The 26,789-nt window shown below is 48.1% G+C and overlaps 1 protein-coding gene and 1 long non-coding RNA gene across 2 annotated transcripts in view; both read right to left on the bottom strand.

Moving 5' to 3' along the window:
* Positions 1–26,789, bottom strand: part of FBXW4 (F-box and WD repeat domain containing 4) — a 56,815-nt gene that overhangs the window by 9,284 nt on the left and 20,742 nt on the right. Inside the window, exon 6 of the mRNA XM_027459840.3 lies at positions 4,405–4,470. Within this exon, the coding sequence (XP_027315641.2) occupies positions 4,405–4,470 (66 nt within the window). The remainder of the gene's footprint in view (positions 1–4,404; positions 4,471–26,789) is intronic.
* Positions 7,125–12,107, bottom strand: LOC106018221 (uncharacterized). Its single transcript, XR_001192201.5, has 3 exons — positions 11,341–12,107; positions 10,991–11,087; positions 7,125–10,897 (listed from the first exon to the last, which is right to left on the bottom strand). It is a non-coding gene; the product is annotated as an uncharacterized lncRNA (long non-coding RNA).

Raw genomic sequence — 26,789 nt, 5'->3', positions numbered from 1 at the left:
GGTGCAATAGCACTAGAGGCAAATATGGATTACTAACCTGCTCAGCAGCTGCTCTGAATGACACCTCCCCACCCCTCTGCTGAGGGCACCAGCCACACACCTGAATCTCCCTTCTCTTCCACTCCCAAGCCACTTTCATGAATCCTCTGCCTCCCACCTCCCCAAAACCTGCAGACATCAAAGGCACCTGCCTTGAACACCTGAAGAGCAAGGGGGGGCCTGGCGGTCAAGAAATGCAACTCTGTGTCTTCCCCTGCCACGCACTCGTTTTTTTTTTTTCCCCCCATCCCTTTGAAAAAGGTGGCAGAGATAAATGGAGAACAAAGAAACAAGAAAAAGCCCCAGCTTTGGCCCACACCCTGCCTATTACTTAAGGGGGAAGGAACTCTTCCGAAAGAGGAGGAAAAAAATGTGCTCAGACACAATGGCTCAAAAGGGCAGGCAGCAAACCGGGCCACTTTGTACTGCTAACAAGGGAAACCTAATTACAGGAAGAGGGCAAAGAGGGACAGATAAAAGGGATACAAAATTTCAACATCTGTTGCCATAAAGGGATAAGAAGTGGGGAAACGCAAAGTGTCAGTTTGGTGTCAGTGACGGCGTAAAGCCACTTTCAAAGGGCTCGGGAGAGGGAGAAAAACTGAACGAGAAATTAGAGGGTTCTTAAAAAAAAAAAACACAACACACACACTCCGCCAAAAATGCTTTCAAAAGGGGGGAGGAGATGGACAAAGAGTGGATATTTAAAAGGTAGAGGATCTGGGGTGGCTTGCAGGGCACAGCTAAGTTTGGCTCGGTTTACACAAGGGCTCTCGTGCCCTACGCCTGTCCCGTTGTGTCACAGGGAAGGACAATGTAGGACTGGTGCACTCCAAGTGTTTACAGCTCAAGGGCTACCACAGCAGGTCACTGGTCCACTTCAAACATCAGGCTTGGCAGAAGAGCTCCAAGAGCTGCTTGAGAGCAAGATCCAGAGTATCCTACCTTGAGAAGCATCTCTGACAGGGGTGTTTGGCTCCTAAAGACACGCAGACCACCACGGGAGGCTGGGGAGCAGTGGTACTCTGCAGGCAAGGGATAAATGCTGGCTTTGGAGATGTTTCCAGTGGTGTCACTCATCTCCCAAGCAGTTAGGAGAGAGGTTAGGCTCCCAAATGAGACATGAGGTGGGAAGAGAATGAGGAACAGGATCTGAAGAAAGTTTCCTTCTCTCTTGCTTGCCATTAATGGACTGTTTCGTTAAGTCACACACTAACACTCCCTGACAAGACAGGAAGGTCCAAGCAGAGAAAGACAGGTGCACAGGGAACAGAGGAATGTGACCAGCAAAAGGGGCAGCTGCCATCATATCCCTCACTGGCACAGAGAGCCAAGGGACCCTGCAAGAGGCCAAGGAGTCAGCAAGACCTGAGACTCGACGCAAGGAGACAGGTTGGTACCCAGGGGACCCTACTACTCATCTTTCTCCTTTCCTGTGCAGACCTCTAATCATCGAAGTTACTCACAGCCCCCTCAAAAACACACACCTTGATCCTGCGTAGCAGGAAGCACGCAGCATCTTCCCCCACATCTAAAGGCAATCAGGTGGCACAGTGCAGCATCTGTGGGATATATCCTCCAGAGGTGCAGCTAGTCAGCTTCAAAAGAAAAAGAAGAAAAAAAAAAAAAAGTTCTCCTTCATTACAGGAGAAAGGGCCAGGTGTAGCAGCAGCTGGAATTTCAGCCATCAGAGACGGTGTCTTGGCATTACGCAGTCATTCCCCTGCTTTCGACTCCCTTTGACAATTGCTTGTTGCTGCCTGTTCCAGCTTTGATCCAACACCACCATGAGCAGAGTCAGAAATGAAAGACAGTTGTGGGGGTGGGATGCAGCAAGAGGCATTTCCTTTCCCCACCAAAAATCTCCTCGCCTCCCAACCCAACCAGCCTTTCTCAAAGCCCGGGACATGTTTCCAGGTGAAGACATTATCCCTTTTCTCTCAGAGGGATGAGAATGGCTGCCCCAGGGTCAGGGAACAGCGAAGGTCATAAATACGAAAACACACCATGACCAACAGCTACAAGCACTAGCCAAGGACTTATCTGGCCTGGAACTAAGAAGATCAGTACACAAAAGGTTATTTAAGCTCTAAATCCTTTTGTAGCATGTTCCAGCTCTCAGCTGCTGGGGGAAAAGACCACCTACCCAAGGGAAGAGAATGCCACAGAAACTGCTGCAGTGTTACACACCCCTCCATGCACCAGCTAACTAAACTAACTCTGAGGTCTTGGCCAGCACCAAATACCAAAGTGGTGCTAAGGATCCTACAGTTTTAAGGAATGGCTGAAGCATCACTCTCCCCTGCATCATTTTTTTTTTTTTTTTGCCAGAAGTTGCCTGGATTCTGCTCTTAGGGACACATTCTTGCCACGTTCAGTTTCTGTGGGTCAGATTCTGGCTCTTCATGACCACAAGAAAGGGGCAAGCACCTCACCGCTAGGGCCTGGATAGAGCCTGGCTGCATCTGCACAATGCTATCAGGGCACATTGGGCATAGGAAGAGTTTTTCAGTCCTGTATAGCTCTAAGATTCTGAGTTTCTATGTCATGCTCCCACTTCCAGAGTCTCAGCAGATAGAAAACATGCATGAGCCCCAAAGGAAGAAATCAGCATTTCCCTCCAAGATCGCTTCTAGCAACCACTGGAGGCTTTGAAAAAGTGTTTAAAGCTTTGCTGGGAAGAAGAACCATTTATGGAGAAGCCAAGACCTACAAGGACAGCTCCGTACTCCTTCACTATGAACGATCACATCAAGCATCACATGCCAGCTTCCCAGCAGTGCTCCTTACCCAGCCTCCTGCCCTGCACGTGCTGACAAGACTCCCGGCTCGTGCACAGGTCCCCAGAGAGGAAAAGCCCCAGTGGCATGGTGCATTCCAGCTGTGACAGGTGAAGAGGGAAGAATAAGTTTGACACTCCAGCCATCGCCACAGAGGCCCAGTAACCTAGATTGCCTTGGCTTTTTTATTTGCCTGTCACTCAGGCTTTGACATTATTGAAAGATCAAACTCCGTTGTGCCTGTTCATTACCTTAATCCTATTTTCTACACAGCTTTATTATCTCTTCAGGCTTCCTCGGGAGAGGCTGTGGGGCAGGGGGAGAGGGTTGCCTGTCTCCTCGCTGCTGTCAGATGCCTCTATTGAAGAATCGCCAGGGACTTGATGGGCAGGGGTATCACAGCACAGCCTGGATCCTTCTGGGGTACTCCAGGCACCACCGCACTAGGTCACCAAGAATGCAGGGGAACCGTGTTTCCCACTCTAGTTTGTCCTTTGCAGGATGCACCTTTCGCCAACCCTTTACTTTTACTACAGAGAAAAAGAAACAAACTGCTTTATATTTCCAGTTGATGCAATAGACTCAGACAACCTAAACTATGTCAACTACAGATTAGAAGACAACTGGCTTCAGACCAGCCTTGCATCCCCACCAATCTTCCTGTACCTCCCTTCCCCAAATACAGCCCTGCTGACACCTCTCGGGCCCCTTCTCTGCCATTGTCCCCCACACCCCTCCCCTCCCCGACCTCACCAGTTCTCCCTAATCCTGACAGCACTCCCTTGATAATCTGTGCTGTGCCACTCCTACCCAGAGCATACCAGTCCCGGAAAGTTGAGCTGCCGTTCAATAATCCTGCCAAATATTTGCTATCTGTCCATCATTACACAAAGACCCGCAGGCTAGGAGTTTCAAATTTGTCAGCAGTTGAGTTTCGCATCGGGATTTGAGCCCGACATTTCCCCGGTTGTTAAGGTCAGCACCTTTACCAAACAGGAACTGCTCAGTGGCCCCAAAGCAGAGGCCACAGCAATTAACCTCCAATGCTTATTAAGACAGGGAGAAGACAACATGCCTGAGTCATTTCAGCAGATAACCTGTTGCCACCCCTCACCTCCCCGAGCTACCAGAAACACCAGCCAGGAAAAGATGAGTGTAGATACCGCATTCCCATCTGGCTTCTCAGCACCATGGACAAGTTTGCAAATGGAAGGATTCAGGTCACGTTCCTCACTCCTCGATCTGATAGAGGAATGCAAAGATGCAAAGGAAGTTGTAATGGGTGTGTTCTGATTGTACAGGGGTAGTGAGAAGAAACCAGGCACAACACAAGCATCTTCATCGGGTATCAAGGATGGCTGTGCCATAAACCGGGAGACAAAAGCGGAGCTGCTCCCTGCTGAACCAGAACCACCCCACCACACCTTTCCAGCTTGGTTTTTGTTTCCCTGACATCTCATGCTTAAACATCTCTTGCCTTTACAGATTACAAGAATGATCCTGTGGCATCTCCAACATTGCATTTCTCATTGATACTTACCTCTCCCCAGCCAAGTCCTTCCTCATAACATGGAAGCTCACTCACCTCTCAAAGTCCCAGATTCTCAGAGGCGAGGTGTGTCCACAGCAGGCTGTCCCCGTCACAAATGAGCTGTTCAAAAACAAAACAAACAAAAACACTTACTACTCCTCGTGTTCTGAAGAAAGAGTGTGAGCAAGACAGAGAACATGGGCTGCAAGGCAGGCTTCAAGGCTTTGAATTCTGGTTCAAGACTATTTCAGTATATTCCACCACATTTCACAAGAGCAGGCAGAAAAGTATTTGCATGTGTGGATGGAAAGCCTAAAACAGGAACAGCTGTAAATTGCAGTGATGTTTTCAAAATCTTACTGTACTCAGGACATTTCATACACTGTCAGTGCTGTCAGCTGCAGGAACACCCCATGGAAAATTCCCCATTAATTTTCAATTCATGTCATGGCACATACAACTTCACTGCACAACCATGAATTGGCTGCAGCGTCACAGGCCTAACAAATCACAGAATGGAGGTCTCCCATCCAACCTGCTCAAAGTAAGGCCGATTTCAAAGCTGGATCAGGATGCCCTCTCCAGTGCTCAAGCACTCTCTACCAGAGGCATCAAGATTTGTCTCAGTTCACACTTTCCAGCAGGGCCCGTTACAAAGAACTCTTGGTGATGCCGCATCCCTTCTCCACATGTAGCTCCAGAGGTTGCCTGACAGTCATTGGCCTCAAACTAGTTTTTAAGAGAGGAACAAATCCTTAAATTAAAGCAGCAAGAAAACATGCTTGTTTTGTGACAGCTACCCATCCTCAGACAAAAATGAGAAACTAGCTCATACAAAGATTTCTAAGTAAACTATAAATGACCTCTCACAAAGCCACAGTTATTGCAGCTACTGAGAATAAAACACCAAAACTATGTTTAAGTCGTTGCAACAAGGATAGCACAAATGCAGGAAATGGGGCCTGCTTTAAATAAAAGCTGCCTCTCTGCTTTGCCTAAACATCTTCTGCAGCGTGACATAGGGGATGGAAGCTCAAAGAGGAACGCAAAATAAGGAAATGTATCGTGTCTGTAAAAATAGTAGTTTTTAAATATTTTGTTGATCCCCTACAACGTTCTTCCTTTTGAAGTCAGACGGTTTCTCCAAGCCTCTAATGTAGTGGGAATGGATTCTTGTCCTGTACTTCTGTGAGAAGCACTGCTGGCGTTAGGAGGCATCCAGCAGCAAGGCAGTGAACACGCATTCGACTTGATCAAAGCCAGAGAAGAGTCATGAGGAAGCCAGGTCAGATCTCAGGACTCTTTACTCCCAGCTCCATGTTTTACCTGAGCAATTGGTTTCTCCAAATCCTAAGGCTGAAGGCAGCTATCACCAAACCATCTCAACCAAACCATCTCAAAGAGCTGAGAGCCCAAGGAAAAGTCTCTTAAAAGCTGATTCCTGTTGTGCAGCAGCCCTGAGGGCCAAATAGGAAAGCCTGCAGCATTTTGCACTTGGAAATAGGGTTTTTGCCCAACACCTGCCTTCCCTCCACCAAGCACAGCACATTCCCCTCTCGCCAACATCTGGCTCAGGTGTAACCAGCAAAAAGGAGTCACCCTGACAGCTCACCAGGCAAACCCCGTGTCTGGAAAGCAGCACTTTGGTCAGGGAGTCCTTCAGCTACAAAGCTAGGTGTTGGGTTCTGTCCCTCCCTCCCCAAACATAATCCATTAATAACTCCTAAAGCCAATTACCGTGGTTAGAAACATAATAGCAGTCAGGGAGTCAGTCAAGCAGGCAATTGGGTGCTTAAGATTTTTCTTTTGGGGGACAAACTGACTTTGTCCCAGCAGAGAACGCCCTCACGTGGGAGACAGGCCCCTTTGTGCAGAAGGTATGCAGCCAGGCTTTGATGGTTGCCACAGGTCTAAATTAGCATGGAGGCACACCAACAGGGAGAGAAAGGTGGGAGGAACGGCAAGGTCTAATCCCCGCTCATGCTGTCAGTCCTGGACTTCAGCTTTCCCTCCTCAGTCCTTATCCCCTACCCTCCGAAAAAAAAGAAAAAAAAAAAAGAAAAAGAAAAAAGGGAAACAAAAAACATTAGATGAAGAGATTTCTCCCCAGCATCACGTACAGGCCTCAGGGCCACAAACAAGTCTCTTCTGGGTAAAGCTGCCTTCATTCAGTCAACAGGAATTTTCTCTCATACTTCAGCAGGATCAGGTTTGCAAACCTTATCTTTAAAAGGCTGGAGCCCATTAGCAAGCAAAGATAAGACTTCTCCCAGAAGAGTGGGGCATCTTCGCTGCCAGGATTAGAGAGCAGCATTCACAAAGCACGCACAAAGCAGTGGTGCCACCGAGAAACTGTCAAAGCCTGGGAGCAAATGGAAGGGGAAGGCTGGATTCCCAGGGCCCCCAAGCCTGGCCTGCAGACAGACAGCTTCAATCCTCAGGTCTCTCAAATTGGGAACCTCTCAGAGGTGAGGGGTTTGCTCCAAGCAGAAGGAGCAACACAAGAAAACTTGGGTGGGTCTGACAGCACGCAGGCTGGAGCTAAGCACGTAAAGCTTGTCTCCAAAGCCTCTGGAAGTGGAATGGAAACCTTCCACCAGGCTTACTTCTTTCATTTTGCCTTTTAACACGGCTTTTTGTCTTAGAAGCACAGAGCATGCACCAAAAACCTCTGATCTAGAGAAGTGCAATCTCTTCACAGCTGTTCCTGCCAGCTGCCAAAGAGAAATAACTCCAACTGAGCTGCTAAAAAAAATAGTACACAAACAGGACAGAATAAGTCTTACTCTCTGACTTAATAAATGTCATTTATTTTGCCTTCCAGCGCTTTCAGAGTCAGGGATTGAAGAGACACTGGACTGGGAAGTAGAAAGCACAAGATAACCTATATATGATACCACAGGGATGACCCACGGCTCAAGTACGTGGTACTGCTGTACACAGACAGTGACCAGATGTATTTTTGTACTCCGTAAAAACTGCTGTGCCCAAGCTTCGGTCAGGCTTGTGGATGCAGTCTCTTTCCCCACTATGCTCTCCTCTGCCATGTAAAAGCCACTATGTATGCTAGAGAGGAGATATTTCAGAAGAGATCATCCCTCCACTACAGAAGCTGTGCCAGGGGACGGATGACAGAGAGTGCGTATTTTGGCAGTGCTGTTGTCCATCCAACTGACTTGTGGTCACTGATGATCCCATGGCATTTCTGGCAACAGCAGTTGTAGGAGTAGAAGTTGTAGTTTCTGGCAACAGCAGTTTCTGGCTAAAATGCAGCTGCAACAGTCCCACGCCTGCTCCTAAAATACCAACAACAGCTTCAACCCACCTGTAGCACCTTTCTTTACCCCATGCTGGACAGATGTGGAAGAACCAGGGGAAGGAGGTAGCAGCACATCAGTGTTTTCTAAAGGATTCTCTTTGTCATGAAGCTGGGGAATGGTCTCAGCTCCAGTGGTGCAAACCCCGTTGTACACTACATACCTTCCTCAGCGTCAGCCCAGCCTTCAGAGCAAGTGCTGCCTGAGCTGGGCATCCCACAATGTGGACATTGAAGGAACCTGGGTGAAACTGGTCCTTTCCAACCTCTTCTCAGCTTCCACCGTGCTCAAGGCTTGCGCCCTGTAGTGTTACCGGATTGCTTCCCAAGTCCCATTCTGCTTTTCACAGATTTTGAACCCAGAATCTGCTTGACACGTGCAAGAGCCTGTTCCTTCCTCCTTGCCTGCTCTCCCACCCCTTGGAACTGGACATCGTTGTTCCATTTTGGAGACTGTTCGACATGGAGACTCATCAAACCAGGAAACAAAGAAGTTATTACTTGACAGAGCCCCGCAGCTGGGAATGTAGGAGGCGGGGGGAGAGCTGGGGGAGCACCGAGGGAGACAGGACAGGGGGGCTGGCAGCAGCGTTGTGAAAGCCATCGACAGAAAGGATGGCTCAGAGATGGGAAACGTTTTTTTTATGGAGTCTCAAGTGGGATGAGAAAAGGAGGAGAAGAGAAAGCAAGGCCAAAAAACGGAGCGCGGAGCAGAGGAGAGAAAGCAGTTGGTGCCGACGGTGCCGCGGGTTAAGCACACGGGTCTGTGGGTTTGTGTAGCCTTTGATTCAGCACTGACACGCTTTGGCAAGGGAGGCCACCAGAGCTGTCAAATCCTTCACCAACGTGCCCATCAATTGTATTCAGCTCTTCCCGACCCGCACAGGCATTTTAATTACTGTTGGGTAAACTAATTTGTACAAATGAAGGCAACTCTGCCTAATAGAATATGCAAGCTCTCTGACCTCTGACAGGCGATGACACAAGATACAAAGGAGGCAGAGGAAGGCTTTTTATCAGAGCCTTATTACTCTCTATTACTCCAATTAGTTAAGCTCCAGTGCTCCTAATTGGGGGAAAAAATTGCAATTAAATCAATTTTTGATGGGCTGAAAGTGGGTTACCGAACCGCCCTGCCTGTGAAACACTGATATTATAGCAGCAAAGGTCAAAGTCTTTGTCGGCACCTGTGGGGCCCCCACCTCCCCTCTCCGAGCCCCTCTGTGCCCCCCCAACACACACACGCAGCTCGCTAGGGCGAATCATTAGAACATGTCATGTCTTATCGCGGCCGCCAGCATCCCGCTAACCTCATCGGTTGACATCGTTACAGAAGGTAACTCCTCCGGCATGAATGCAGTGCTAAGGTCACACAAACTTGGTGGAGCCCCCGCTGAAGGGCCCGGGAGGCTGGGGAGCAGATGCAACAGTAGCAACATTGTGAAGGGGAGAGAAAAGGGGTAGGATGCTCGGCACGGCGAGTTTCGGCACCTCCAGCGCGAGGCTTCTCCAGCAGAGCAGATGCACACAAAGGAAGAGGGATGGGGACAGTGGGGGAAGCAGGTGCTCCTTACCCAGAGGCATTTAACTTGCAGAAGAAGGAAAAAAAAAGTGTGGCATCATTTTTTTCTTCTCCACAAATGTGCAAAAATTCCCACCAGCCTTTTATTTGTGCAATGCTGGACAAAGCCAGGATCAGGTGGGCAGGCAAGCCTGGTGTTGCCCCTTCATTCCCCAGAGATACACTACCCCAAACAGATCCCATTAGTCCTACTTTGTACCTCTTGCAGGATAACCAGAAAACTGAACTAAGCATCATCTCATCATGAGTATCTCCAGTAAACCAGGACAGCTGGTTTATGTGCTGACAACTCAGTAACCACAAACTGAGCAAAAGTCAGCAGGAAAGGCAGTTACACCAAAAGTCTGGCTGCTGTTAATAAGTCAAAATCGTGCCTTTGCAGAACAGGGAGTGTGGAAGAGTGGAAAACTATTTAGAAGACAATAGGACTGGAAACATTGAAGAGGCTGATGACACACAACTGTCCAAAACCTGAAATAACAAGTGCAAGTTGCATCCAATTTACTACAGCCCTGCAATAACCCGCTAGCTTTTGATACCAGACTAAGTTTTTCCATAATTCTCAGTCCTCAAGAGCCTTTCTGACCTTCCCATCCCATGTACCACACTCCTCCCACATCCTGCCATGCAACACCCCAGCTCCAGACCTTCAATGCAAGGAGAAGAAGACAAGATGCATCAATCTGACTTAAATTATTTTCTATCTGCATCTCTGGCTGCTGTTCTAGGCTCAAGGGTATCTCAACTGCACTTTGTTAAAGCCTGGTTTCGGGAGTCTGCTTGCAGCAATCTGCTCAGCTCCCTGTACTGCTTACCCAAACTCACTACGAAGATCTTCAGGGGTGCTCTAAAGGTGAGCTTTTATTTAGGCCCAAGTGATTGCATCCACGTAAAATAGTCCTGTATTTGGACTCAATAACAGGACTGAGTTTACCTGATCTAGCAGAGAGCCATGGCAGCATAGCCTCACCTTTGTTCAGCCTTGAATAATGTTGTCAAAGAGAACCAGCAGCTGGAGGCAAATGACCAGGCTCGCTCCACAAACAGACTAGAAAGTGCTGGCATGTCTGCAGTTGCTTCCTTCAGCCTCGTGTGCATGCCGCAGTGTGTCCCAAGGCATCAGCCAGCTCAGGGTTGAACTGTGCTCCTGATATGCATCGTAAATAGCACACAGAGAAGCTACAGAAGAGCTCTGCCCAGTCCCCGCAGATGCTCCAGCAGGGTCCCAGCACAGAGAGAAAGCAAAATGCGTAAAGAAGACCGCATGAACACCGCAACGTTTACAACCACAGCTGCTCCAGCAGGAATTGCCGTGCTCTGGCAAGGAGCACCAGTGACACGGGCACGGAGAGACGGGCTAATAACTCATTCGCATGCTGCCTCGAGCCCCGAGTGGACAACTAGAAAGCGGTCCCCAAAAAGAAGCCATTTGTATTTTGTACTGAAGGGCACTGTAGTGAAGCCAGGTTGAAACAGTCCCACATTTGAGGCAGAATTCCAGCACGTTTGAGAGAAGAAATGCTCACGTCATTGTCTCCCACATCGTTTACTGTACGCCTCAGGGTAGAGGAAAGGTCAGCTTCACCTCTCCAACCCTCTCCATTGGCTTCTACCTTCATGTCTTCCTCCAGACTTCAGAGACACGCAGGCTGGAGGACAGAATAAGCCTTTTTTATCTCCAAAGGCCTCACAGCATGGTAGAGGAGTCTCCCCTACTCTAACAAGTTGATTAGCAGACAAACCTGGACACCTCCACCCTGCAGCCATTGCTTTGCAGTCTCACTCTGTATCATCTGCTCAAGTCATCCCATATCCTTGTTCACTGCCCCTTCACCAGCCCTGCAGCAGAACAAAAATGTGAAAACAGGCACCCAGATACAGAATATAATCCCCATTTCTGGAGAAAACCTGAGCTTGATGGTACTAAGGCAGAGATCTAGAGCGGACAGACACACAGAGCTCTCTCATACTGGGGAACAGGAGAATATCCCTTTTTTAGAAACCAGTGAGTCCACTCATAGAACAGTTCGTTAACCCATGTTTAATGGTGTAAGACTGTTACTTGCATAGTACATCCAACATTCTTCATTACCTGTCCTCCTTCCCCAACCTCCGGGCTTGCCAGGCATGGAGTGGTTGGTCCATACACTCTTTAACCAAAGAAGAATTGTCATACAGAATGCAGCCTGGGCACTGGTCTGAGCAACACGTACCAAACAGCATCAAGGGTGCAGAAAGGCAATCCTAAAACCATTTGCCTCTGCACGCTCGCTTTTCATGAACAGAACTTCCTTTCTGGGCATACATCTTGGAAGACAAATCACTGCTGAACGTGACTGCTGAGAAACCATTTCCAGGTCTAAAAGGAGGGCTGTGCAAGAGATACAGTTTTCTATTGCAACCACAGAAAGCTCCCTGGAGAGAAAAAAAAAGGAAGTCTAGGGACTTCCCAAGACTAGTTGGTTAAACAGCAGAGCAGAACGAAACCTCACAGACACCATTTGCTTTTGGGGTAAGGCAGCTGGCACCTGCAGACACATCTCAGGCAGATCTCTGAAGACCTGGCACTCAGTTCTCACCCTCCTGCACTCCTACCTCTACCTCTAGACACCCTGGGCTTCCCCCTCACCCACCTCCCTGGATCCAGCAGCTCCCTTGAGCTCAGAGCTCCGGGCCCACACACAGCTCTGAACTCCAGCCCTTGCTCTCTCAAAGCCTGCCCAGGTGTAAAGCTCCAGCGATTCCTTTTTCTTTCCCGTTTTTCTCTCCCTCCTCCCTCTCCCCCTATCCCCACCAACCCTTGGAGGCCACACAGTGAGCGGGGAGCTTGGGGCACACGAGGACCACTGCAGCGGTCGTGCTGTTTCAGCCCCCCCCCCCCCCAACCCGGCACAATTTCTAAGAGCCATTTCTTACCCTCCCCTCCCCTCCGTGAAATGATTTCTGTTAATTGCCTGGTGGGAATCACTCATAGGTGGGGGACACTCTCCCCCCCAAACACCCACCCTGGCCCCTAATTGGCTTATTGAAGTTTTAACGGGGCTTTCACCTGGAGAAGCTGGTAATTATTCCCTTCATTCCCCTCTTGCTTGTACCTGTAGCTTCACACTTGGGGCCTGCCTGGCTCCGCGGGGGGGGGGCTTTGTTCCCTCTAACTACAGGCCCCACACAAATGGGCCCAGCAGCAGGAGAACACAGCAAAGTGGTAATTTTCAGCCCGGCGTAATTAGCCGAGGTTCTTTCAGCCCCAAGTGCTGAATGAGGAGGGGGCTGCTGGGGAGGGTGCGCCATGTGGGAACGCTGGGGACGGACGGGGGGCTGCTCTCGACAGGCGGACAAAGGCTTTTTGGGGCTGGGGAGAGCAGGAGGAGGGGGCTGGAGCGGGACAGCTCTGCCTGGCGGAGCGGGGACACGTTCAGCCCAGGAGGTCAGCTCATGATGTGCTTCCTTCCCTCAGCCTGCAGAGCAGGGCAGTGCGGGATGCCAAAAAATGCAGGGAAGGAGGAAAGAGATCCAGGGATGCACAATAGGAGCGTCTGAAGGGATGCGATGCATGACGGATTCTTGAAGGCTTGGGGTAGTGTCCGCCACCAGAGCAGGGTTTCTAGTCTAGTACCTTAGCGCTGAGACCGGGGAAGGCAACAGGCCTGGGGAATGAAAACTGGACACTGCAAGTCCCAGACAGAGTACCAAGAACTGTGCTAACGAGTAATGATTCTCATTGCAGAGAAGAGTCACTCACATCCTCCAGCATCTGCCCCAGAAGTCAGGCAAGAACCAGGAATCACGGGAGGACAGCAGTGAAGGCTCCAAGGTCTCTCTTTGCTGAGCCGCTTGCCATTAGCAAAGCAAAATTACTTTTCATAGGGAGACCTCGCTTATGCCAGCTACCTTTCTGCCACAAGCCTTTGGTTCTGCAAAACATAACAGGGAACATCACTTGTTGCCAACTGGCCAAAACACCTGGCTCCCAGTGCCTTTGCTGCTGCGCTGCACCAGACCGTGGCATCCATCGTCACACTGTGCCGCTGCTGATTGTCAAGACTTGTTAGCATTTATGCTTTGAATTAGCAAGTTATTTTGGGGCTAGGAATATTTGTCTTACTTGGTCAGCTGTAGACAAGTTAAGCTGGCTTAGCTGACTTGATGATTGCAGCTCCAAGGCAGTGGTGTCTGGTTTTTTGTTGTTGTTGGTTTTTTGATGGCATCAGAGCACTGACCAAGCCCTCAGAGATGGTACAGTCACAAAAAGGGAGATCCCCAGAGACTCAATACGTAGCAAGGAGACAGGCAGCACAACCCCTAGGGCACAGACTTGTAGTTTTCTAAGCTGCCTAAAGCTATACACGTAACTGTGATCCAATGCCATGGCTGGCTGCAAACTGGAGAAGCAAGTTGCATGATTCCACCCCAAAATACTCTGGTTTCTCTTCAGATCATATTCATTCAGATCATATGCATACTCCAGTTGTCATAACTTCGCTGAAAAGTCTAAATACGTGCCCATGTGTAGCAAATGCTCAAAGAATCACGATGCAAAACAAGAAAACCTCTATTTTGAAAATATCTTTCTATTTTTGAAGCTTCATGACTGCCAGTGCCGATCCCAATTTTCAGACGTGACTGGCAGAGGTTTCAGTAACAAGTATTCTTTTTTAAAAATGCATATATAATAAGAGCGTATCTAAGCTTTTCCATTAGAATATATGACAGAAAATGACTTTTCAATAAGCCAGCAATCCTCGCATGCCAGGGAGGTCAGGGGGAGGGGAGAATCCTTTCAGTTTTGCCAGAACAACTAAAACCCAAGAATGTTTCAGTTTAAAGGTAGGGGTGGGAAGGAATTGGTTTTCCTGGTGCCACGAGGCACCCATTATTTTTATCTTACTTCTTTTCCCATACAGACACACTCACGCACATCCCAAATTCAAACTTCCCAGTTTAGGAGAACACTGAAAGAAGTGGTCAGGGTGGTAAGGAAAAGGAGGACTTCTCAACCAGTACATACTTTCATCATCTTGCCACAAAAGGCAGTTCTTATTCCACATCACGCAGAGGCAGAAGCTGTACCTGTTCACATTTATAGAGGAAAAAAGCCCAATCACGTAAATAACGGAGTGCTAGATCATTCCCCTCTGCTCTACAATATTCCAATAATTTCCAAATTAAGTCTAAAGGAGCTATTCTTATCCTGCAGCGGAGGGGAGGGGAGGAAAATGCTGCTCAGAGGGTTTTAAGAAGCTAAAGACCAGGCAAGGTGAAAGGGGAGAAGTGTATGTATGCGCCACATGCTGCACGCAGAGAGGTCCAGGACACTGAGGCATGGAGACACAGGTGCTTTGTGGAGGAGGCAAGCAAAGCCTCATCTGCGTTTAACTCAGCCATGAAATGACTCCTCGAGCTTTCCTGCTCTGATCGTTTCAGCCCCGACACGGACACGCTTGCAGCAACCTCAGTTCATTTGCCCTTAAAGCTCTAGGCAGCCTTCCCCTCGCCAGCTCTCCACTCTGTGCACCACGATTTGCTCCGAGGTTTTCATGCTAAGCATTTGGAGCATGTTAACTGTTTGCCCCTAAGTGGCCAGGATCCTGGATAAAGCCTCTCCATCTGCAGGTTCTCCATCTGCACGCTTGGTTGCGAGCAAGCATCAGAGTGAGAAATAAAAGCCACCAGAATGGACAGCCCCAGCCCTGTATGCAGAAAAAGGCACGCAAGATTTCATTAAACAACCAGGAAACACACATCTAAGGCATAAGGATGTTTAGCAGCTGCTTCTGACACAGCTCCTGAATTACACAAAAACCTGGTGGAAATGTTTTGCAAGAACCAGAGCTCAAACCATCCTCAAGTCACTATACAATAAAACATGGGTTTATAGCACAGTCTTTAGTATCTGGAAATCTGGAAGATTTTTTTACAAAATCTTCAGTATCAGCAAGCTAGGCAGCAAGGCAGGCCAAGAACTGTCAAATTTGGGTAATAACTGAGATTAGGCAGATAAAGATAGGAAAAGGAACAGGCAAAACAAATGCAGTAGAAAAAGGGAAAGGACAAGGCAAGACAACAAGGAATAATTTATTATGAGGCTTAAAGACAGCATAATGAAAATAAACAGGCACAGAAAATGGAGTAGGAGACAGAGTCCCACTGGAGGGGACCGGAAAGAAACCCCTTCAGGAACACACCTATGTCTGAAACGGAATGGAGAATTCCCTAAAACACACTGTCCTCTGACGTTAAGAAATATCTGATGAAGGGATATGAAGGACCCCCCTGCCTCCTGCCCCTCAGTAAATTGCTCTCTAGACGAAGTAGGACAAGTGCTGGCAGTCAGTCCTCCAACACTGCAAGGAGCAGAAGTCTGGAAGCTCTACATCCACATGCAGCTTTGTGGGCAAGAGTGTGAAACCACAGTTTCCTCCTTTCCCTTCCGCGGCCTGACCGATTCCCATGCACTCGGAGAGTTTAGGAAGTCCCATCCAAAAATACAGCATTAAAAGAACCTTTTTTTTCCTGGTGAGTCAAACACCCACGTGAAGACATGCCAGAACCAAACTTGCTCACACGTTCCTCCACTGAAAGGGCCGTTATTAAAATGTCAGCATTCGATTCTGCAGCAAGTTCGGAGCGTCCCAGCTGAAGCTGCTGCTGATCTTTATCAGGTGGATACACAAGGGACAATTACACGACCATCAGCTCAGGGTATGCTGCGTCTCTGTGGACTCCAGCCACGGGCTGCACTGGGAGGAAACGGTGAGCTTACCACATCTCAGGGATGTGAAGTCCATTCCAACAGCGAGTACTCTGAACAGTCACATTTTGCCACTGCTAAGCTGAAAGCCATCAATACTGAAGTAAGGAATGGCTTAGGGAAAACATTAAAATCATAAAAAGAGCATGAGGTATACAGAGACCGTCAGAAGACAGGTGCTAGAGAAAAATTACTGCTTTTCTAATTTCTGGAGCAGGCTCCCTGCTTCTCCACAAAGAGGATAAAATCCAGTGGAGATGCATGGAGAAGGAAAACATGACCTTGGCCACATGCACTAATTGATACTCCGATTAAGTCTTCAAATAAGAAGCAAGAGAAAACCCATTCCACCAAACAGTCCTGCTCCATCCCCACCCCTCATTAAATCTGTCTGGATAGATGAAGCAGGTCACTACACAAAGCACAGGTGCAAAACTCACAGCAGCTGCACCAGGAGGCAGAGACCAAGCACAGCAAAGGCAGCAGCAGTTACTGCTTGGTCCAGCTCAGTCTGTAATTGTTTCCTCTGATCAGTTCTTTTTTCCTTAGTCTCCTTTTCTTCTGCTTTTTTTGGGGCTGTGTGAGGGAAGGGAGGTGCACACACCAGACCTCTTTTTCCTCCTGAAAAAAACAAGCTGTTGGGTTCTAGTTTGAAAACCCCTACCCAGCCCCCACAATAATAAATCTCTGGGACTATCAATCACCTTGGTGCAGGTTTCTCTTCTCAAAGGAAATGGGCTCTCTCTCTTCATTAGCTGCCCATGTCTACAAACCATAGCAGGACTCATTTCAAGTCCTCTTTGATGGACGGCTAGACTTAGAGGAACATAGACCTCAATCTCAGAGGAGAGACGGCAAAGATTTACTAATTAGGCAGGACAATGCACATTAAAAGCTGGCTTTAACACCTGGCACTACACTTGTGAAATGTCAGGATTTCTACAAAGCTGTACAAGTATATCCCACAAGCAGGGATGTGCAGAGATGGTGAATGGAGCATCACAACCCCTCCACAGTTCTTTATAGCAAGAAAGTGGTCACAGCATTTTTTGTGCTTCCTGCAGGTGGGAGGGAAGGTACAGAAGACCTGACAAATTCTAGAGAACGAACCACAGGACACAGAGGCAACACCACAAAGAGAGAACAGACTTCCCAATCTGCCTTCCAGTCTGGAATGCTCTCACACTGCTCTGAAAGAAAACCAGTTCAACGTGGCCAAGGAGAGAGTCACAGCCACACACTTCTGTCCGTGTATTTCCAGTGTCCTGCACCACTCACGACAGAGATGCAGGATGCCAAACATTCCTGTTCTTCAGAGGAACTGGTCTCCTTTAAACCTGCCTACCCTGTCCCAGATATATGTTCCTCTCCAAAATCCAGCCTCTCTGGTCCCTCTCCCATCTCCTCTCTACCTCCCCTAGTGTTTCAACAGCAGCTTGCTTTACTAATCTAGAGCCAGACTGCTCCCAAAGCCATCAAACTATCAACGGCGTAGTTTAACTGAAGGCCTGAGACACACCAGGCTGTGGCCAGATTTCATTTTTGAACACATTTCTGTGTGTAGGCTTAAATGCCTTCAAGAATGAGGATGCTGAATGCTCTCTGATTCCAGGCTAATAAGCATGACAAGTATGTCCAGGCATGATGAACACAAAGCACCATTTAAGAGGGTTTGCTTCACCTTTTCAGATAGCCACTAGCTGGAGTGTGCATGGGGACATGAGGAAGACGATTGCTTTACAAATGAATCTGCAGCTTCCAGCCTGTCTGCCTCAGGTTTGACTTCTCCAGATGCTAAAGCCAGGCTGTACACTAGGTATGACATATTATACAGATGAATCAAGCAAATGCTTTTGTGCTCAGAACTACGGGCAGAAAGTACACATCAATGGGACTTTTAGCCTTCAAACCCTAGTGGTCAGACCTTGCAAACTCCTATTTACAGGGTCACAATCTGTTCCCATGAGTACTGAGTGCATCCCCTGTCAGGGTTCAGCATGGACATAGGCTACAGGTTTATAAGCTCTGCTATCTCCTGTGTATACGCAGAAGTTGACTCATTGCTCAATGGGAACTGATGGAGGTGCCAAAATTCAGCAGCAAGGGTTAAGTTAGAGATTTGCATTGAAAAATTCTGTAAATTCATATTGTCTACAAACTCATTCTGGGCATGCAGATGACAGAGTCAGCCCAGGATGAAGGCGTTGCTGCTGCTAACATCCTCCCACTCTTCAAGGAAACACCTTCTGCGTAGGCAGGAGACTTCCCTCAGCAGTTTCTTACAAACCACATTCCTATGCTTATATATTCCCTCTCCTAAGCTGGAGCAGGAAATGTTGTAACTGTAGATTGGCAGAGTAACATATATTGCATACCACATACCTGAAGCAAGTCTCCTTTTCTTCTTTTCCCCTCCTTCCAGAGAGCACTGACTGATGCATAATCTCTGTTTGGAACAAAGAAACTGTCTCCCCCTACTCCTAACCCAGAGATGCAATGATGCTAACTTTTTTTCCCTATAATTCCCTCTAAGTTATGCTTAGTCTTGACATGCAGTTTAAAGCAACCTTGAATCGACTCCACTGATACTGATCAAAAACTGTGTAACTCTACACTTTGGTCAAACCAGCACACTGTGAATACAGCTACAAATTTAATTGGACGAGTGCTAGCATCAAAAAGTTACTGTCACCTGTAGCCTCCTGCAGACTTTCCAGTTTCATTCAGAAAAACCAGGACTAGCACCTGACTTCATCCCCTCTTTCTCTTAATAAACAGAGAACTGGTGCTTTGTTATCATCCCTCTTCATGAAGCAGAATGAAACTTTCACTCTGATTAATTCAGTCTTTTTTTCAGTTCTCCCCAAATACATTTTTTTATTTTAGAATAACTGAGGGCAAGGGGGAATCCCCTAAAGAGGCCCAGTGCTTCCCTCCTTGTAATGAAACCCTGTAATGGAATGCCCTGCACTCCAATTAGGAAGAAATGCTAATTTTCTCCAGTTGAGCACCCCCTCTAGATGTATCTAATTTGTTTCACTGCTTTCATCTCTCCCCTCCATCGCATTTTCATTTAAAGGTTATGATCTGTTTGTGCCCTTCATGCCGCGCCCTGACAAGACACCCCTATGAGAGGTTGCAGGGGCCACGTCGCCCTTCCTAACCCCCTTCCCAAACAAAAACCAAAGCTTTTTTCCCTCCGCTGCCTCTTTAAGAAATGCAGAAAGATGAAGGGGAGGAGCAGAGAATTGGGAAGACAATAATTAAAAATAAAAAAAAGCAAGCCCTCTTGCCGATTGGGTTGTCGGTTGTTTCCTACAAAAGGTTAGAGACCTTTGCACCACGACAAACACCAGTATGATCAGTGCCAGGCCAACTGGGAGAAACAGAATCACCGTGTTTTCCTACTTCTGCACATCTATTTTAGGAACAGCTGACATGCAAAGAATACCCTTTAGCAAAAGGTTTCGGGATGCTGAATTGCCCAGCTCCTAACAGGGCTGAGTAATGCAATCTCTCCCCACCTGCCACAAAGACAGCCTGGTCAGAAAGGACGAGGAAAGCTGACTTAGCTGGGGAGAAAGACTCTGAGCAGTGCTTTCCACTCTTCCCTAGAGGGTTATAAATCGTGCTGGGAGCAGGGACGTGACATGGATAGCACGGGACTTGGAATTGCTCCTCCTGGCAGCTGTGACTGTGGGGAGGTGTGTAAATCCTCAGGGCAGCACCAACCTGCACAGGACAGCTGTCCAGAAGAGGTTTCTGCAAAGACTGTATTTGTAGCACAGGTTAAGATGGACATCTGCTTCCAGATCACCCTGCTGGAACCACAGCAGTTCCCTTGGAGATTATAAGGTCTTTTCCACTTAAATAAATAAATAGAAGCCAAAATCCTACTTCTGTTTTTTCCAACAAGGCCTCTCCATCCTTCCACAGTATTCTCAAATAAAATGGTAACCCTGGGGCTGAACCCAGGATCTCCCCTCCCCTACAGGACCTTGTTCCTAGGCTAATCCATTCATTCTTCCCGTTCAGTTTCTTCACTTTGATTCTTTCCTTTTCTTCTTAGCCATTAGAAGGGAAATCCCTGATCCTCACTCTAGACACCACACACCTCTTGTCAACACCCTACAAGCTCAAAGAGCCCCAGGAACCTCTTAGGAGGCAACATGGCTAAACGGACTCTGCCTGAAAGGCAGTAGGACCTCCTGGTGGCAGAGCCTGGTGGAAGAGCCTCCTCTTGGAAGGAGAGGAAGAGCCGAACATGCTGCACAGGCCGAGCGTTGACCGGCCAGTTCTTGGACGCTAAGATGAAGCTGGAAAAGTCCTGCAGGAACAGTTGCTGTTATTAATAGGCACCTTGCTAATGCTGCCCAAGATGGCCAGCTCCTTCTTGGTCGTTTCCTGCTGCAGGCACCGAATCCTGTAGGTCACACAGCTACATGCTCCATTACAAGCTATTTCCTCCGGACATCTGCAATGCCTCCAAAGGCTTCTGCAGAAGGTCCTGATGCTCTCCCCCCTTCCACCCTCCTCTGCAGACACAGCTCCCTCGAAACCCACAGCCAGGCAGCGGGTGGGAGGCACACAAAGATTTACTCTTCAGAGATAGCACCCTCGCCTTTTCCTCCCCCACGAGCCCCCTCTCCATCGGGTCCGGGCAAACAAACCCCGAGTGGGAAAGAGAGCTCGCAAGAGGCCTGCGTCTGGCCCCGGCCGCCTTTCATCCCAAAGACGCCTCTTCCCGTTGGAAAATACAAGCATTGTGTGAAACCATTTTAATATATTCATGCACATTCCTATAGCTCGCAGGAGCGAGCGGGTCCCAGCACCCTCCCCTCCCCTCCCAGCCTTGCGAATGATTTTCATCGGCCACGATGCACTGGGAATGCCACCTGTTTTCTCAAATGCCCGCGAGTATGTAAATGGTGGGAATATGCGGGCCAAGCGCCGTGGTTTTATTGTGCTGCAGAAAAGATTTTACTAATTACTCGCCTAAACTCCAGAGCAGTAGGCCTGTGCTTTTTTTTTTTTTACAAAGCGGGGAAGATGGGGGCAGGGAGAAGAGGAGGAGGGGGACTAAAAAAGAAAGAGGGGGGACAAAAAAAAAAGAGTGTAAAGGGAAAGAGGGAAAAGGAGAGGGAACGCAAGGGATGCATTTCAAAGTTTCTCCAGCAATTGGATGGGGGGGGGGAGCTGGGCCAATGTGAAATCATAGAGGTCAAAGGTGGGTCTCCCTCCCTTGTGAGAAAGTGGTGAATCAGGACGGTTTATCAAACGATCATTTTCTTTTGAAACTGGGAGGCAGCGGCTGGGACAATTCTGCAGATGTGCTTGATGAGTTTGGGACAAAAATGGGCCGCCTCCTCCCCCCCTCCCCCCTTTAAGGTCTCCCATCAGGGGTTGCTTCTCCCTCCAGTGCCTCCAGGACCCTCCCCTCCCTTCTTCAGTGGTCAGCTGAGACCCCCACCCACTGATCGCCTTTGTGTGCCTGGCCTTTGGACACACTGACAGGGCCCTTTATGAGACCCCAATCAAGACCCCCATGTCACAGGTACCTAGTAGAGATACCAGACCCTTTTCAAATGAGGAACAACAAGGAAAATATGCTGGCCCATTGTCCCAGCACGGCACCAAGGGAGATGAAAGGGCCAGGCTGCTCCCTCTCCGCAGACCGCCTGCCAATCAACCCCAGTTATTAAGGTCACGATGTGGAAATTCTTTTGACCTACACCTAATCAAAGATGCACCAGGGCCTTTTGAGACAACATGGGGGAAGGTGGGAGGGCAGGCATCCCCCCGCCTTCCCCACCCATAAATACAGTGGAGCTTCCAAAGAGAATTTAGGAGGAGTTACCCCAGTGGTGCTGAGGCACACTTGTCCCGAGTGCCGCCGGGGCAGCCGAGCTGGGCTCCATGCTGGCATTCAGCCTCTGGAGAGCTTAAATGAAAAGCTTTCCTCACTGTTGCAGACTGAGCAACACGGGAGGTGGCTCAGAAGTCATGATTGAGGACCATGTGTGATAAGTACTAAGCATCCTCCTTCCCATCCCCAATTGCTTTGGTTTTCACTGGCTGTGGGCTTCACAAAACACATTCAGCACCAAATAGCGCTGGGCCCTGAAGAGGAAACTCACTGGGCACGAATCTATGAGCTTCCAGAAGCTGAAGCACCTGGAAGAGTGGATGGATGCTAGCAGTAAAGAGCATTCTGAATCCCTCTGGGATGGGTCAGATGGGATCAGAGGAGCACACGCCACCACACAGCTATAGAGCATTTGGAACATGGACAAGACCACCTGCCCCTGAAAAGCTGTTCTGTATCCCTCACTGTCTGAAGGACACCACCACATGCTCAGTAACAGATCAGACACAGTACTTCAACCTGACAGCAGTGACACAAGAACTGACAGACTGCAGTCTGTGGTAGTCCACACAGAAGGGAGAAAAAACAAACACCGTAACAGAAACATTTTTCAGCATATATGGGAGTCTTCTGTCCATGCATGATTTAGAATAATGTCCTTGTGAAGAGCTACATGATTTAAATCATGCCCACCACCACCACTAGCACACTTAGGACCAATCTTGGTGAAGCAGAAACTTCTGGCATCTGTCTTGATGCTGCAGATCTACCAGCATCCAGGCAATATCCTTCCCAGTGCCACTGCCAGTTTGCTGCCCTCATCCTGCTGGCATCCTTCAAAGCCCACCTGGATCAAGCTGTTAGTGAAAGCCAAGTAAACGTGATGCTGTGGAGGAGTGAAGACACGAGCAGTGCGGCTGTCCTAGCAACAGACCTGCAGGTTTCGTTATGCTAAGCACTTTGTGCTAAACATTATGTTAAACTCACGTCTTGGCTCAAGTTCCTCCGCCTGCTGTCCACATTTAGCTCATGAAAGAAACAGGTTCAGCACCACTTTGAGTCCCCCAGCTCCTGCCACAGAGCCCACCTAAGATAACAGCCTACTAGTGGTGACCAGCTGGGTGGGAGATGAGAACGGGGAGACTCAAAAAGAGCTTTGCCATGGAGACTGTACATCCACAAATCTTGCTATACAGCTTCTCCACTGCAAGTCATTGCTGTTAAATTCTAACCTTGAGGTTAGCTACTGGGTTCCTAGCTCCATATCCTTGTTCCTTGGCTCTCTCACAATTCCTGAAGCGGGTAGAAGACAGTTTTTTAATCCTTGATATTAAACCAGCTCGCTCCTACACCACAGCAACACGTGGCCTGGTTTAGGTTGTTGGAAGCCAAGACCCAAGGGGCACACAAACCAGCCATCTCCTCTACAGTAAGCTCCACTACACAGCCAGGCATGACTTCAGCACGGCAGACAGAGGTGAGTTTCTTACTTCAGGGCAACAACCTCCACTATCTCCCTCCTTTCAAATGCCAACCACAGGCTGAGGACCAGCCTCCTGTCCTCAGAGTGAATCAACACTCCTTGAGAGGGGCTAGGCTGCTATCTTAGGGCACTGCAACTCCACTTCCCACCTCGGGGCATGAGCTCGCATCCTCTGAGTGAGGCTCCCAGCCTCATCTGGGAGGAGTAACAGTGGAAGCTGAGCCTGGTTAGAGGCATCCGCACCTGGGGCTCTCACCGTACAAGAAATGTCCATCCCTCTCTGTCACTCCCCGCCCCCAAAAGCAAGCCTTTGAAAGGCAGGGGAGGGAACAGACACCACTCTAATTGTAGGAGTGAAACCTGGCATCCTCCTGCCCATCTACCTTTGCACTCGCTCTCTGATTCTCTTTGAACCTCTCGCACAGCTTGTCAGGTCGCTGCCCTCCCAAGAGATCAGAAAAAAAAAATAGAGCAGTGATTACTGTTGTACACTGATTTGCAAGGAGAAAGAGAGAGAGAGAAAAAGAGAGAACAGCCTCCATGTGTCAGGCTATGAAAGGGCTCTGACTCTGAAGCCGCCTGAAAAACAAACCCTTAATTTAAATGTTAATGAAAGTGCTGAAGAGACATCAGAGGCTTTCGTTTCTCTACAAGGAGCAGAATCACCAGGTCTAGAATTTATGGCCCCCTTCACCTCCCCTCTCCCCTTCTCTGCTCCATCAGCCAGAGAAGTTAGGAAAGGAAAAAAAAAAACCCTAATTTTAACATTAACTCCACACTTCCACCCTGGGATGCAATTGCTAAATTATCTGTCGGCAGAACACTGATCAAAGGTGGAAAAACAAAGGCACACTGCACAACTGAGCAAAGGTAAACAGCAGCCGAGGTCTGGTGAAGTTACCTTCCCCTCCTGTAAGTTTAAAAAGCAAAGAGAAAACGATTACAAAGTGGAAATAGAAACCTCAAGACATAAGGCTGCCAGCCCCCTCAACTAAGTTTCTTCTGTCACATCGATTAAACAGGCATGGATTCTCCCGTGCAAACCGAGCAACAGAAGAAAGATGCTTCCCCCAAGCTTTCTGAGACAGACTTTCCCCTCAAGCAAGGTGAAAGATGAGAAAAAAATGGCAGGGAAAAAAAAAAAAAAAGATTCAATATGCAACACAGCACCACAAGATTAGAAACAGATGTCTGGGATCTGACTCAGTTATAGCTACTGCTTCCCCAAACCTGCTCACCTGCCCGTAACCACTAGCGAGCCAATTCACACAGTTATAGGCAATCTATATGTTAGAGTATTGGCCAAAAGTGACAAAAACAGGAGCACTCGATAAGATGTGTGAACTGTGATGCACAAAGAAACTGAATTGAAGAAGGGCAAGCTGCACGCTTTGCCAACCTGCAGAAGTGTTTGTATGTGTGTTTCTGCAGGAGAGGGAAAAGGAACATGTATTTTCCTCACCAATGTGCAGAAGGCCAAAGAGAATCATTATCACACGATTAAGAAAGTAAAACAAACTCTTCTTCCTCCCAGCATCAAGGGAACAGTCAGGGCACACGGATGAGGCACAGGTGTCATTTTAGCTCCAGAGGGGAGAAGCTGGAAAGAGAAACTGATCCTCATTTCCTGCTCTTCAGCTCGGGGGTGAAAGAGCAGCAAGGCAGTTATGACTATTGCATATATCTAGAAGCCTGCATCCAGATCGCTCTCTGAGGTCAGTAAGGGATGGTACTTAACACCACCACTAACGCTGTGAGTCCACCCTGGGATCTCACAGTCAAGTAGAGCTCTTCCTGCCCCCGTTTAAGAAACAGCTGCAGGTCAGAGTCCCCTCTCAATTATTCAAACCGACCAGGCTCTGCAGAGATCCCTAAGGACAGCAAAACTATCGCTGCCTGCTATTTTGCTGGCGATGCACAAACCAAAATAAAACCCCACTTACTTGTCCTGTGTCCTAGCAGATTCAGAAAGGTTAACCACACAAAGCTAGGTCAAAACAGAGCAGCACTACAGCCAACAGCTCATCTCGACATGCAGTAAGGGATAAAATCGGAGCAAGAAATGAGGGCGGTGGGAACATTAACAAGCATTTTAACTGCTGCACATTAGGGCTTTGTCTGTACAGTTAAAACCACTGCAAAGTTGCTCTGACTCAAGTGGGTTGTTTTGCTTTAAGGCAACCTGCGAGATCAGATTGTTTCATTTTCACAAAAAGTTTCCAGATAACCATTATTAAGAAGCCTTCAAAATGAATCGTTTTGATTCATCCCACTGGAAGAGAGGCCCATTCAGCCACGGCGTCTGCCAGTATCCCTTCTCTTCCTTCTTTTCCCCAGCATGTTCTGAGTAAGTTTTTACAGTTGGTCTGAGGTTGTCCACAGGGATGGGTATCTATCTCCCCAGATATTACTTCCCCACAATATTCCATGGGAATGGCAACCAGGTTCACAGAGATTCAAACCAGCATGTAGAGAGACAGGAGTCAGGTCTCAGCTACAACACTGCAGAAATAGGAGAGAGAGCACAAGCTCTTTTAATTCAGCTGCTCATAGAACTACTCATTTTCCTTTAAATCAAATACTGAACACGGATATCTTGTCTTTGGTACAAACTTTCCTCCTCTCTGAAGTGAATCTGCACTTCAGTAAGGCCACTTTTGCAAAGAGAGGTCGTGTACTGCAGTAGACCAGCTGACATAGTTGGAAAGGGGACCAACCATCTTGCAGGCTTACACCCCAAAAGCACATCTCTGCCACAACAGGGCACGTTACACTCCGGTGTCGTTCCCCCAAATTGCATCAAAGGTTTCCTAGCTCTCCATCTACAGCTGCACATCAAAAACCATTTTTGTGCCTCCATCATCTCTTTTCTGAGTTTAAAATCTGCTACGCTTGTAATACAACACAGGAAGACCAGTTTTCATCATAAACATTTCAAAATCTAAATAGCAAATTCCAGTGGCCAGACCTGGCAGGAGCAGCTAGCTTAGAGTTGAATACTTTTTTAATCCAACACCAAAGAATTTCTGAATGCAAGATTAATAGTAAATTTAACATCAAGGTCCACTTTTTTTTTCTTTCCCCTTCAGTTTACAAGCTTCTCTATCTTTAGAAAAAAAAATGCATTGCAACTAACTTTCCCCTAAATAAAGGAGCATTTCAGTAGTACAACGTGTATCTGCGTTTACATATATAAAGCCCTGTATTTCTGCAGCCATAAATGCCAGGCAATTGGACCCCGTTTTCTCCATAAACCTATCCTTCAAATTAAACAGTGCACAGTGGTCACTTCTCTTCCCTGGCTACTGCCACCTTAGGGAATCACAAAGCATGAAGGTGCCACTATTCCGCCAGAAACCCCTGGGTTTGCCTCACTTTACACATTTGAATTGGTCCACTGCACTCAGGCTGGCCCTGGTCCCTGAGCGCACATAAGTCATG

The sequence above is a fragment of the Anas platyrhynchos genome, chromosome 6 (genome assembly GCF_047663525.1).
Source record: "Anas platyrhynchos isolate ZD024472 breed Pekin duck chromosome 6, IASCAAS_PekinDuck_T2T, whole genome shotgun sequence".
In the NCBI taxonomy this organism is placed as follows: domain Eukaryota; kingdom Metazoa; phylum Chordata; class Aves; order Anseriformes; family Anatidae; genus Anas; species Anas platyrhynchos.
Note: the sequence above shows the minus strand (reverse complement) of the source record. Positions and strands in the feature narration are given on the sequence as shown.